At 43.1% G+C, this 11,122-nt stretch overlaps 2 protein-coding genes across 4 annotated transcripts; one reads left to right on the top strand and one right to left on the bottom strand.

Moving 5' to 3' along the window:
* Window positions 1-1,445: 1,445 nt before the first annotated feature.
* On the top strand, window positions 1,446-6,855 carry LOC127345374 (probable auxin efflux carrier component 5a). Its single transcript, XM_051371850.2, has 5 exons — window positions 1,446-2,375; window positions 2,828-2,913; window positions 3,431-3,588; window positions 6,385-6,461; window positions 6,565-6,855. The coding sequence occupies exons 1-5, from the start codon at window positions 1,630-1,632 to the stop codon at window positions 6,635-6,637; spliced, it is 1,140 nt and encodes a 379-aa protein (XP_051227810.1). The 5' UTR covers window positions 1,446-1,629; the 3' UTR covers window positions 6,638-6,855.
* On the bottom strand, window positions 4,844-10,809 carry LOC127345375 (uncharacterized). Of its 3 annotated transcripts, XM_051371852.2 has the most exons (15): window positions 10,604-10,804; window positions 10,484-10,532; window positions 10,290-10,351; window positions 9,922-10,022; window positions 9,759-9,828; window positions 9,606-9,675; window positions 8,359-8,415; window positions 8,220-8,287; window positions 8,064-8,144; window positions 7,815-7,892; window positions 7,565-7,720; window positions 7,339-7,491; window positions 7,009-7,073; window positions 5,290-5,338; window positions 4,844-5,168 (listed from the first exon to the last, which is right to left on the bottom strand). In XM_051371852.2, exons 1-14 carry the CDS (start codon window positions 10,715-10,717, stop codon window positions 5,332-5,334), a joined length of 1,131 nt encoding a protein of 376 aa, XP_051227812.1. In that variant the 5' UTR covers window positions 10,718-10,804; the 3' UTR covers window positions 4,844-5,168; window positions 5,290-5,331. The 3 variants fall into 3 exon arrangements, with proteins under 3 accessions (XP_051227812.1, XP_051227813.1, XP_071684729.1); XM_051371853.2 differs by lacking the exon at window positions 7,339-7,491 and having other exon boundaries at window positions 10,604-10,809; XM_071828628.1 differs by lacking the exons at window positions 4,844-5,168; window positions 5,290-5,338; window positions 7,009-7,073 and having other exon boundaries at window positions 7,339-7,496; window positions 10,604-10,809.
* Between the last annotated feature and the right edge of the window lie 313 nt (window positions 10,810-11,122).

Genomic DNA, 11,122 nt, shown 5'->3' with positions numbered 1-11,122 from the left:
TGCCTTGATGCAGAAGATCAACGGGAGGTTTTGCTATTTTCTTTGGACCAAATTTGATTTCATGAAGTGCACATAAACAAGCTACTATATCTAGGTCCACTACGGAAGGTGAATATAAAGACTTGGCTAATGCTACAACAGACTTGATATGGATTGAAGCATTGCTTGGTGAACTTGGTGTCACCCTCAAGGACAAGCCATGTCTATGGTGTGATAGTTTAGGTGCTAGCTATTTGTCTGCAAATCATGTCTTCCATGATAGAAGAAAACACATTAAGATTGATTTACAATTTATTTGTGAACGAGTTGCAAACGAAGTTTTGGACATTCGGTTTATCTCCAGCAAGAGCCAAATCGCGGATGGTTTAGCAGTCAAGAATCTCAAACATTTCAAGTATAATCTCAAACTTTTTGAAGGTTGTGATTAAGGGGGTTGTTGAATATATTTAGCATATCTTTTATGATATGTAATCTTTTCCTTCCGAGAAATGCTACACTTTCGTGATTTTTCTACGGGATAGACTTACGTGAGGACGTGGCTGCAGAAGATTTGTTGCAAAACAGTTCCCCTCCCGTGATTTCAGGCCCATGATGAATCCATAACCCACCACCTCCTCCCGTAAGACATTTTTGTAAGAAGCTATACGTAAGTGTAGCGTTTTTGTTTCCTTAATTACTGACTGGTTGATGTGGAGTAGTACTCCAATCATCGTTCGCCCCCCTCAATGTACCACCCCATGCAGGGCTTTTCTGCCTCCAATATACCCCTAACAGGGTTATCGCCTCTGCCTAGTTGATAAATTTATTAATAAAATCAGATTGTTTGCTGAAAATATGTAACCATAAATAATCATATAAAAGCTGTGTGCATCATTTCGATGCAGAGGCTGAGGCGATGCTCCCATTTCGGAAAAAAGACGATGTGTGATCTAAAATGTGAAAACCAGGAACGCAGGTATACATACTACACTGGCTGGTGACGATCTCTGGAGCGATGGACCCGAGCCGAAAGTATGTAACAATCTACGTACGTCCATTTCAGTCTCGTCGAACGGACTTGCGCACTTGGCTTCTTTCGGCCACACGTACTACTGTTGCACGCACCTGAAGGCATGCACGCGCGTGTATCGGTGTATGCACGTCCATTTCACCGCCTCCTTCGATAGTTCGATTACTCGTCAAAGCTAAGCAAACCCAGATAATTTACGGATGTCTCTCTCGCTACACACGCGCGTACGCATGCAACATAGATTCGAATGAATTTGTCAGCCAAAAGCGCGCGAACAAGATCCTCCCCCTCCCTCAGCTTAAACCTAACCGTCCCTTCAGCCTCCCACTAGCTTGCAAGACAGAGCTCCGTGACTTGTCCAAAACCTGGCCACACACAGCCACGGCCGCTTGCTCAGCAGCTCCTCGGCCCGCTAGCTATAAAGCTCGCCACCCCAGCATACTCAGCCTCTCACACTATAGCGATCCACAAATCGCATTGCACACACTCTTGCTCGATCGATCTCTTGCACAAGATCACACGAGTCAATTAGTTCGACAACAAAGAGGCGGAGCAGGAAGTGAAGCTGCGAAGGCTCGTCGTAGCCGGCACCGGAGAGGAGGAAGAAGCTTAATCTGAGAATGATCGGGTGGGGGGACTTGTACAAGGTGTTGGCCGCGACCGTGCCGCTCTACTTCGCCCTGTTCCTCGGCTACGGCTCGGTGCGGTGGTGGCGCATCTTCACGCGGGAGCAGTGCGACGCTGTGAACCGGCTCGTCGCCTTCTTCGCACTCCCCTTCTTCACGTTCGAATTCACGCTCCACACCGACCCGTTCGAGGTCAACTACCGCGCCGTCGCCGCGGACGTCATCTCCAAGGCCGTCATCGTGGCCGTCATCGCCATCTGGGCCAGGTTCTTCCTCTCCGGCGCCGGCAAGGGAAAGGGCGGCACCGCCGGGAGCTGGTGCATCACCGGCTTCTCCCTCTCCACGCTAACGAACTCGCTCGTCGTGGGAGTGCCGATGTTGCGAGCCATGTACGGCGAGTGGGCGCAGCAGCTCGTCGTGCAGCTTTCTGTCTTTCAGGCCATCGTCTGGCTCACGCTGCTGCTCTTCGTGCTCGAGGTCCGGAAGGCCGCCATCGGCATGTACGTCGACGTCGCCAAGCAGAGCGTCGTCGTCCACGACGCCATACCCGAGTCGCCGGTCAAGGCCGACGTCGAGGCGGCCGTCGGCAGCGTCGATGAGGCGGCTGGTGTCGTGGCGGTGACCGTCAGCGGCAAGCCTTCGGTGTGGAGACTGGTGAAGACGGTGGCCCACAAGCTGGCGCGCAACCCGAACACGTATGCAAGCTTCGTCGGCATCACCTGGGCCTGTGTTGCCAACAGGTACGTGCACTCTGACGTGTAGCTCACCATGCAGATGCGTGCATGCTGATCGATTGCCCCTAACAAACTAATGCTAGCTCCACAAACCCTTGCTCAGTATTATTCTAATATCTCATCTCGCGTATACACGATCAGCTAGGAAATGCACTACCATTTTTTCTTGCAGCTACCTCTCGATCGAAATCAAAACCCAGCTTTGAGTACTTAGATTAAGTATAGTCCTCTCCCTTTTATATGGCCATCAACACCCTATTCACCCCAACGCAGTGAATCTAGTATAGTTGTCAAGTTGAGCCACTCGATCAACATGAAAATGGTCACACAATTTGTCTTTTGTCTTTTCTGCTCTCCAAATGCATGCATGGTAGATAGGGAATGCAATTTGGTACCCTGCCAAAAAGTTCGAATAACTTTGTGTGCTTTCTGAATTAATTAGCTTAATTGGCATGCAGGCTACACATCGAGCTGCCAAGTGTCCTGGAGAACTCGGTGCTCATCATGTCCAAGTCAGGCACAGGAATGGCCATGTTCAGTATGGGTGAGCCATAAACAATAGACTCTATATATACTTGTGCAAAACCGTGCCCATTTTATCCAGATGTATGTGCACTGCTAGCTAGTGTTAATCTTAATCGCTGAGGTATCGTATATATAGTTATCGCTTCCCTAGCTTCACATCACTACTTGCATGTTTCAATCCGTATCTAATACCCCATCTGGTAGTAATACATATTCCTATAGATAATTACCCAAAAGAAATACGAAGAATTAAAAAGTAGCAGAATATTTACAGAGGAACCGATCCATCAAAAGGCACAGCTGCATGAATGTTCTATCTGTACGTTGCATGCATGGTGCGGTCGACAGCAACTTAAAAAACAGTTTAAGGCGAAAGTAAAATATAGAATATTTACCAGAGAAACTTAAATTAAGATACGGAGTATTATTTTACTTTCAAAGTGATTAAGAGATTATTCTAGAGTACTCCGTTGTACTGTGAAGTGTGACTCACGTAGCTAACTTTTTGGAGCACGTGCGTCGTTTTCTCTCTACAGGATTGTTCATGGCGCAGCAGGAGAAGATCCTGGCGTGCGGGACGAGCTTTGCGGCGCTAGGTTTGGCCCTCAAGTTCGCCCTCGGGCCGGCCGCCATGGCCATCGGCTCCATCGCCGTCGGCCTCCGCGGAGACGTCCTCCGCGTGGCCATCATACAGGCACGTAACCGAATCAGTAACCGCCTCCTCAATTACAATTCTTCTATACTCCAATCACTTACATGACTAGTGGTCTCGCACTTTTGTTAAGCTCAGACTGGCATATATACTTCCTCCACCATCAGGCGCCCTTAAGCTTCGTTGGCTAATAAATTAAAACTTTGACTATGATTTATAATTATAATATATCTATATAATTTGTATGAATATATATGAAATAAAAATATTTGTAAAAAAAATGCAACGACACACTCCATTATTTATGCATTCTATAATTTAATATATTTAGGGTCAAAGTCATGCATCAAAGATCGTGTGAAAAAAGTGCTTTATATTTTGGGACAGAGCGGGACGTACTACTGCCTCAATCCATAAGTAGCTGACGTGCTAAAATTCGTGTTGTCCGATCTTGCAAGTTTTAACTAATTAGTATATTCCCTCCGATCCCTATTAGTTGACTCTAGTATGAATGTATTTAGATACATTTTTATTCTAGATACATTCATATTGATGGCAAGTAATATGAATCGAAGAGTGTATAAAATATTTGAGCTAGGCAAGTAAAAAATATTACCAATAGAATGGTAATATAATATGTATGATTTTAACCATTTGACTAACATATTTGCACAAAAGTAAAGATCAAGAACTGTTTTAAATCCAAAATGAGAGTTGCTATATTCTAAAAGACGTGGCATCTTTTTGAACATCTAGCTCTAGACTGTTTCCGACACCTGAGAAAAAAATACTTTGGTTAATGCCACGTAGAGGTGGTGGTATGCTGATGTCAATGCATCCGGCTAGACATGCAAGTTATAGACTGCTGTCGAGATTTTACCACTTTACAGCAAAGTCACGGAACTTCACTTCTGACCATAAGGAAAATGTATCTAGCTTAGCCGGAGCTTTTCGGTCCATTTACTGTCCACTTTAAACAAAGGATCACAAAAGTCATCTACCATAATAGCATTTCCCCGACATTAGATTGGCATCCAAAGGAAAATATTACCGCAGAAAGCCGACCAAAGGTTTTGTTTAGTCCAAGAAACAAAAGCATAGCTAGATTAGGTATGATCGTTTCAAGACCACAAACACAAATGTTCAACCCCTACGTGAGATTCTGAGTCTTAGTTTATCAGCACCAGTGCACCACTAACCTCACCACTTTGGGCTTTAAGGCCAACGCTGCTTCCAGAGCCACAAACATGAAGCAAATGCGTAAAAGCTAAGCATGCACCAAAAGAGCAACACCAGATTAATAATAAATCTAGAATCACATTGGTGCGCATTCAAAACAATAGTTGTGAAATTTCAGTCAGCAGAGATATCATCTTGGTCATCTAGCTTGATCTTGTTTAACAGAATTCAAATCATGCATTGACAAAGGTCAAAAACTGAAAAACATGGGTGAACTAATGAACCAGATCCAAGAACATGGGACACCAACCGATGATTGCCATTTGCTGTCCAGAGACATTTAACATCACTTTAGGCACTGTCTTATCCATGGAATGTATTGGCCTCCAATGGGGCGGCACAGCTTCTCGTTTTCATACCAAGAAGAGTGCATGTCCTATTGGCTATTGATGTGCCACATTTTGACGCGAAAATATGGAGGAGACCGTTGAAATCAGTCGGAAATCAAGAGTACTTAAATAAAGGAAAGTTTGTTCAGATAAAGTGCAAGCAAGGGCACAGTACCTGTTTTTGGCATGTTCTAGAGCCTGGCCCCATATGATGTAGTCATCCTCTGAGCAAAGTCCAAAACAGCAAGTCATTAGCGACCACTCATCAGATGCTTATTGCATAGGCATGGATCAGCCTAAACTGTAAGTTAAACACTAGCACCCATATAGTAATATGGAAAGTTCGACAACAAAATCTGATTCAGGGTTTTTAAAACCAGTAGTTGCCATTGTGGAGTTGGCACTTAGACGATGCACCAACTTAGTCCTACTACTCATCATGTCAGCTAATGCACACTTCACAGGAAATGAGTTAGAATCATCTAAATCAGTAATAATTTTGATGTGGATCGGGGTTAAAGAAGAATTTGTCCTCTTTGATGCCTGACTGATATCCATGTCATCCCCTCATAATACCCCGTTTTGCCACTTCCAACCCTATATATAACATAATAAATAGATGTGAAGTGGTTCAGTTTTGCTTTGCGTGACAAGCACTGATTATTAAGGTATACATCGCTTCAGCTTACCAAACTGGAGGTAACCGGGGAATTTTACTGTGAAAACTATCCTCGGAAATAGTTTGAACTTAGTTATGGTCTCCAACAATTTGTGGCCTAAACAAGAGCGAGGATAGTGGTAATGCTATCATCTGGTAGGTGATGGTAGGGTTAAGTTGGTTCTATCTCACATATCAAGAAAATGTTTTGCATATCTTTCCTTTTCATTTTTGAAAACAAGATTTGGCATACTCTCCTAAATTCAGCTTAGACCACTAAATTACATATATAGTTAAGAAATACCAAATCACAATAATTTTAAACTTTTTACAACTATAGACCTAATTGTACCGCTTTTGGAACTTTCAAAGTTTAAATCTTGAAATATATTGGCGTATTAAAAAGAATCAGTAGAGGTCACAATAATTTTAAAGTTTTTCCAACTATAGACCTAATGGTACCGCTTTTGGAACTTTCAAAGTATAAATCTTGAAATATATTGGCGTATCAAAAAGAATCAGCAGAGGTAATACATTATAATGTTGGTGTCATTTTGTCTGAGACTAAATAAGGAATATAACCTGACTAAGCTTTGTTTGAACATTCTGCAGGCTGCACTACCTCAATCAATCACGTCATTCATATTTGCAAAAGAATATGGGCTGCATGCTGACGTCCTAAGTACTGCGTAAGTATTTGGAACTAACTACAATCTACAGATAGATGAAGGCAAATTCTTATGCAGACAGCAATTTCTTAGCCTCACAGCATTTTGTTGTTAAATTTTGCAGGGTGATTTTTGGGATGCTTGTCTCACTGCCATTGCTAGTAGGACTTTATATAGTCTTAGAGCTAATTAGGTAGACGCAGAGACTTGGATACATCAGGAAAGTATAGATTTCCCCTGAAGCTGCCCAAAGATAAATGCTGACAACGGGTGTTATGAAATATCTGATAACTACATTCTTCATCCCATGAAACTGCAGTGGTAGTTATCTGAGTGCTATGGAATACTCTTAACACAACAAGAAGGCTTACTTATTTTGTTATTCAAAAGAATGTATTACAAGAATGTTTGGTTTTGAGTCTGACTTCTCTGTGCTGTGCCAGTGATTTTTACAGTGTACAATAGTTAAAAAGGACATTTATGCAGGATAACGTAAAATAATTCATTTACTCCTTTGGAATGCTGGAGGTAACTGAAACAAAGTAAATAGAAGTTTCAGCAGTATTACCTAAGTATACGTTTGATTATATCGCCTAGCTCTTCACCACGATCCTCCTGTGCATGGTGTCCTGCCTACAAGATAAGTCATCATTTAAAAAAATTAAAACTAACACCACACAAGGTGAAGAAAAAAAAACTAGACATCAAATTAAACAAAAGAACATGTGTTGTATATCCCCCCACACAACCCAAAATCACCTATGACTAACACAAGGAAACAAGAATGTAATCTGAAAAGGTAGTAGTTTTACTTTGATTCATTTTCTTGGTCGTTTAAGAAGTATTTTGGACAGAAAAACTTTCAATTTGATTTTGTGAGAAGAGTACAGAAACAAACCATGGGAATCTCTACAAACTTGTGTTTTAGGTCATCACAAAAATTTGCCACCCCATCGTAAGTGAGCCAACGATCTCTCATGCCCCAACATATTGTTGTCTTTGTATTCCATGAGTCACTCGCTAATATGCTCCTCATGGATTCGATGTAGCCCTGTACTAAAACATCCACTTTAGAAGATTTAAATTTAGCAAAACCATAGCAAGAAGATAGATGAGCAAACTACCTTAAGATCCTTTCCCAGACCCCTTGTTATTGCATTCAGTGCAAAACCAGCTGAACCTGAGACAAGGTATGGCCTTCTATATACAGTAGCATCCTCCTCCTTCATCATATATGGGCCACTACTAGTCAAGGCCTTATCACTAGCCCTGAGAGGATCCTGGAAGAGCTCAAACGAAAACACTAAATTTAAAAACACAAAGCAAATTGTGGCTATATGGGGACCAGACAAAATTGACATCATAGGTGCTAACCTGGGAAAATATCTCGCCCAACAAGAAGTTGCTGAAACAAGCAAGGGTAGATGGAAGCTTTGCATGTCTGTCAGTTATCTATAATATGAGACATCCTGTGATCAGCATATAACTCTTGAAACAGAACGAAGCATTAAACTCAAAAAAATAGATGAAGCCTGCAAGTCTTAATGAATAATGAAGCTTCAGAGGGCAAAATTATGTATCTCACTAAAATGCCTGTGCAAAATATACGCTAAGAAAACTCACCGGTGGATTAACTAGTATAAGATGGTTCAACTTGTCTTGATGTTCATTAGCATATTTGACCACAATTGGAGCAAAGTAGCCCTGCAAGTTTTTACATTATTGTATTAAAGAAAAAATCCCACATACATTAACGAACACCCTTATGATGAGAAGCACCTGAACAACGATGGAGAGTTTGCCAGGAGCAACAGCATCGATTAGTGATTCCAGGGCTGAGGTATATTCTGGAACATAGCACTTCGCATTACTAAGTAGTTCAACACTAGGTGTTTGGATACTATATAGATCATTTTACCATCCAGAGTGTAGTCAAAACCATATTTAGGTTGAGGCTTGTCAGAGAATCCAAAACCTGCAGATACAAAGTTTTTTGTTCTGAACTTCGATAAATATCTAACAGTTGCTAAACTGTTGGAACAGGGCAGCAAATATTAAACAGAAAATGACCTGGTTATTTATTAGTCTGTAAAACCGATAAAGGGTTTATAAAAGGAAAAAAAATGGAGTGGTATCTGACTAACTGGGAAGACAAATCAAATATATGGACGTGGATTCTCCCTGGAAGCACATTACCTCCGACAGAGCTGAACGGGAAAAGGACACGCTCATGTCCTTCCTGAACACTTGTGTTCTGCAACCTTCTGATTGCGACAGGAGAGGATGGAGAATTGATATGAATGTCAATTTCTCAGTTCGAAATATGTACGAGATCATGAACTGGGGAGGAATAAGACATGTGAGTGCAGACACCATCTGGTCGTGCGCGGCACCAAAGAAAGGAAAGGTTTTTGCTTGGCTGATGATTAAGGGCAGGATTAAAGTTAGATCACTTCTTTTCCGGCAGAAAATTGTGGATGATGAGCTATGCCCCTTTGGATGTAAAGAAAGGGAGACAGTAGAACATTTTGTCCTAAATTGTCAGCGGACTACTCAAATCCTCGCGCTTCTTGGGATAGACCTGTCTAATCTCTCTGTTTTATCAGATATTTACGACACAGCCAGGGACAAGTGTTCAGACCGGAAAAAGAAAGGTTGGGACCTTGTTATTACAGCATCCATGTGGACCATTTGGCTGTCCAGAAACAGGAAAGTGTTTGATGACATAGAAGTCCCACTTCACACTACTGCCAAGCAATGCATGGAAACTTGCAAGCTTTGGTCGCATAGGGCCAGGAAGGATGAGAGAGATGCACTACTTCTCTGGTGTTCAGAGTGGCATATTTGACCTCTTCCCCTCTCTGGGTTCCTCTGTACATATCACTTGTTTTCCTTTTCTTTCTTTCCCTGCACTCCCCCCTTGTGATCTTTGGTTGATGTAACACTTTGAGCTGCCTTAGCTCCCTTAATAAAAAATTTAGGTAGGGGTTCTCCCCTTCCGACTTGATCAAAAAAAAAAAAAAAGAAGACAAATCAAATATATCTCTAATGGACCAATATTTTTCGAGAATGTGTTTTGTCAACGTATGTGTGACATAGCTTTTCTCTGCCAACTTATGTGATTATTCTGAATTTATCCAGCACCAAAAGAGGTTTATAACTCACCAAGCCAATCAAAAGCAATGGAGCGATACTTGTCTGATAGTACAGGTAGCACCTTTCGGTAAGAGTATGCCTGTAACCCAAAAAAGACTCAGCTCAGCCGTTTTCAGCAATGCAAAGAAATAAAATGAGGCAAACAGCCACCTAAAAACCCACCTGAGATGGAAATCCATGAATTAGAAGGACCGTGGGATTAGAAGAGCTCCCCGTCTCCACACAAAACCAGCTGAAACACAATTGAGTACATAGAAGAACTATGATATTTTTTCTGTATTAATATGCTTCTCGTATGCAAGACAACTTATATAGTTCAACTCGCCTGAAAACATCATCCGAAGATTGCGATCCCTTACCCATGGTGAGACCAAAGAAGGGATCCTTTGCCTTCTCTTTGCTGCCATATAATGCATGAGCTTTTACCTGCAAAATGTTGAATAATTCATCAAAAATTCAACCGCATCTCAGAAAAATCAGTTATCAGCACAGGTGTACACTCAAATCACTGCTCAAAGTAGAATGGTCAGAGTCAGACAATTGATATGTCAATAGTTCATGATACATTAGCACGACACAAAATTGTCAGATGAAAGGTGCAAAAATCCAAAGATGTATCAAATTAAAAATGGTGTGCACTGATCAGAGTAAAACAACAGAGCAGAACAGAGTGAAAGAGTGATCGCATCATACCATTCTCCCCTGAGCGAACCACTCGTCCGACTTGCTCGGGCCTTCGGCTTCCGCATACTTCCCTGCATCAATCCCCACACAGAAACAACAACATCATAGTTAGCTACGCAAGCAAAATAGCCGACAGGAACCCAGCCAAACGTTTGCGCCCAATAATTCCCCACGGGCCCACACCCACATAGGCCCTAACTCACCGCCGCTGAAAGAGAAGCCGTCCCCGATGTCGTCGTCGACATACAAATCCTACATTAAGCACAAAATTGCATCAGAACCCAAGCCACATATCACAAATGTGGCCGCGGGCGCGGGAGAACCTGATCGTCGGGGCGAGCCGCGCGGCGCCAGCAGGGGAGGGGCTTCTGGGGGCGGAGGAGGACGAGGCGGGGGAGGGCGGTGTGGAAGCGCGGGGCGGCGAGCGGCGGCGCCATGGGAGGTCGGCGGGTGCCATGGGGGATCGGATTCTGCTGGTGTTTTGGAGGGAGACGACGTGGTGGGACAGGAGGGGATAGGGTTTGGTTGGTTCGGGGCCTGGTGCTCCTCCCGCCACAGTTCTAACGGCTCTGATCCAGAAACATGAACTTATATGGGTCCCACTTGTCAGTACTTCTGATGGGGGCTGCTAGCTTACTCGCCCAAATAGTCGATTTTTGTTGTTAGTACGGGTTAGGGAGGGGAAGAACACCTATTGTCGTCGTACAAGGAGGGGACGAGGAGCACTACCGTCTCACCGCTGAAGAGGAGGGGGAAGGAGAACATCTATGTTGCACCGCTGGAGAGGAGGGGAAAGGAGAGCACCGCCTTACACCGCCGAACTGACGGAGACCAACTCCACC

The sequence above is a fragment of the Lolium perenne genome, chromosome 3 (assembly GCF_019359855.2).
Source record: "Lolium perenne isolate Kyuss_39 chromosome 3, Kyuss_2.0, whole genome shotgun sequence".
Lineage (NCBI taxonomy): Eukaryota > Viridiplantae > Streptophyta > Magnoliopsida > Poales > Poaceae > Lolium > Lolium perenne.
The sequence above is the reverse complement of the archived record's forward strand: the minus strand, read 5'-3'. Positions and strand labels throughout refer to the sequence as shown.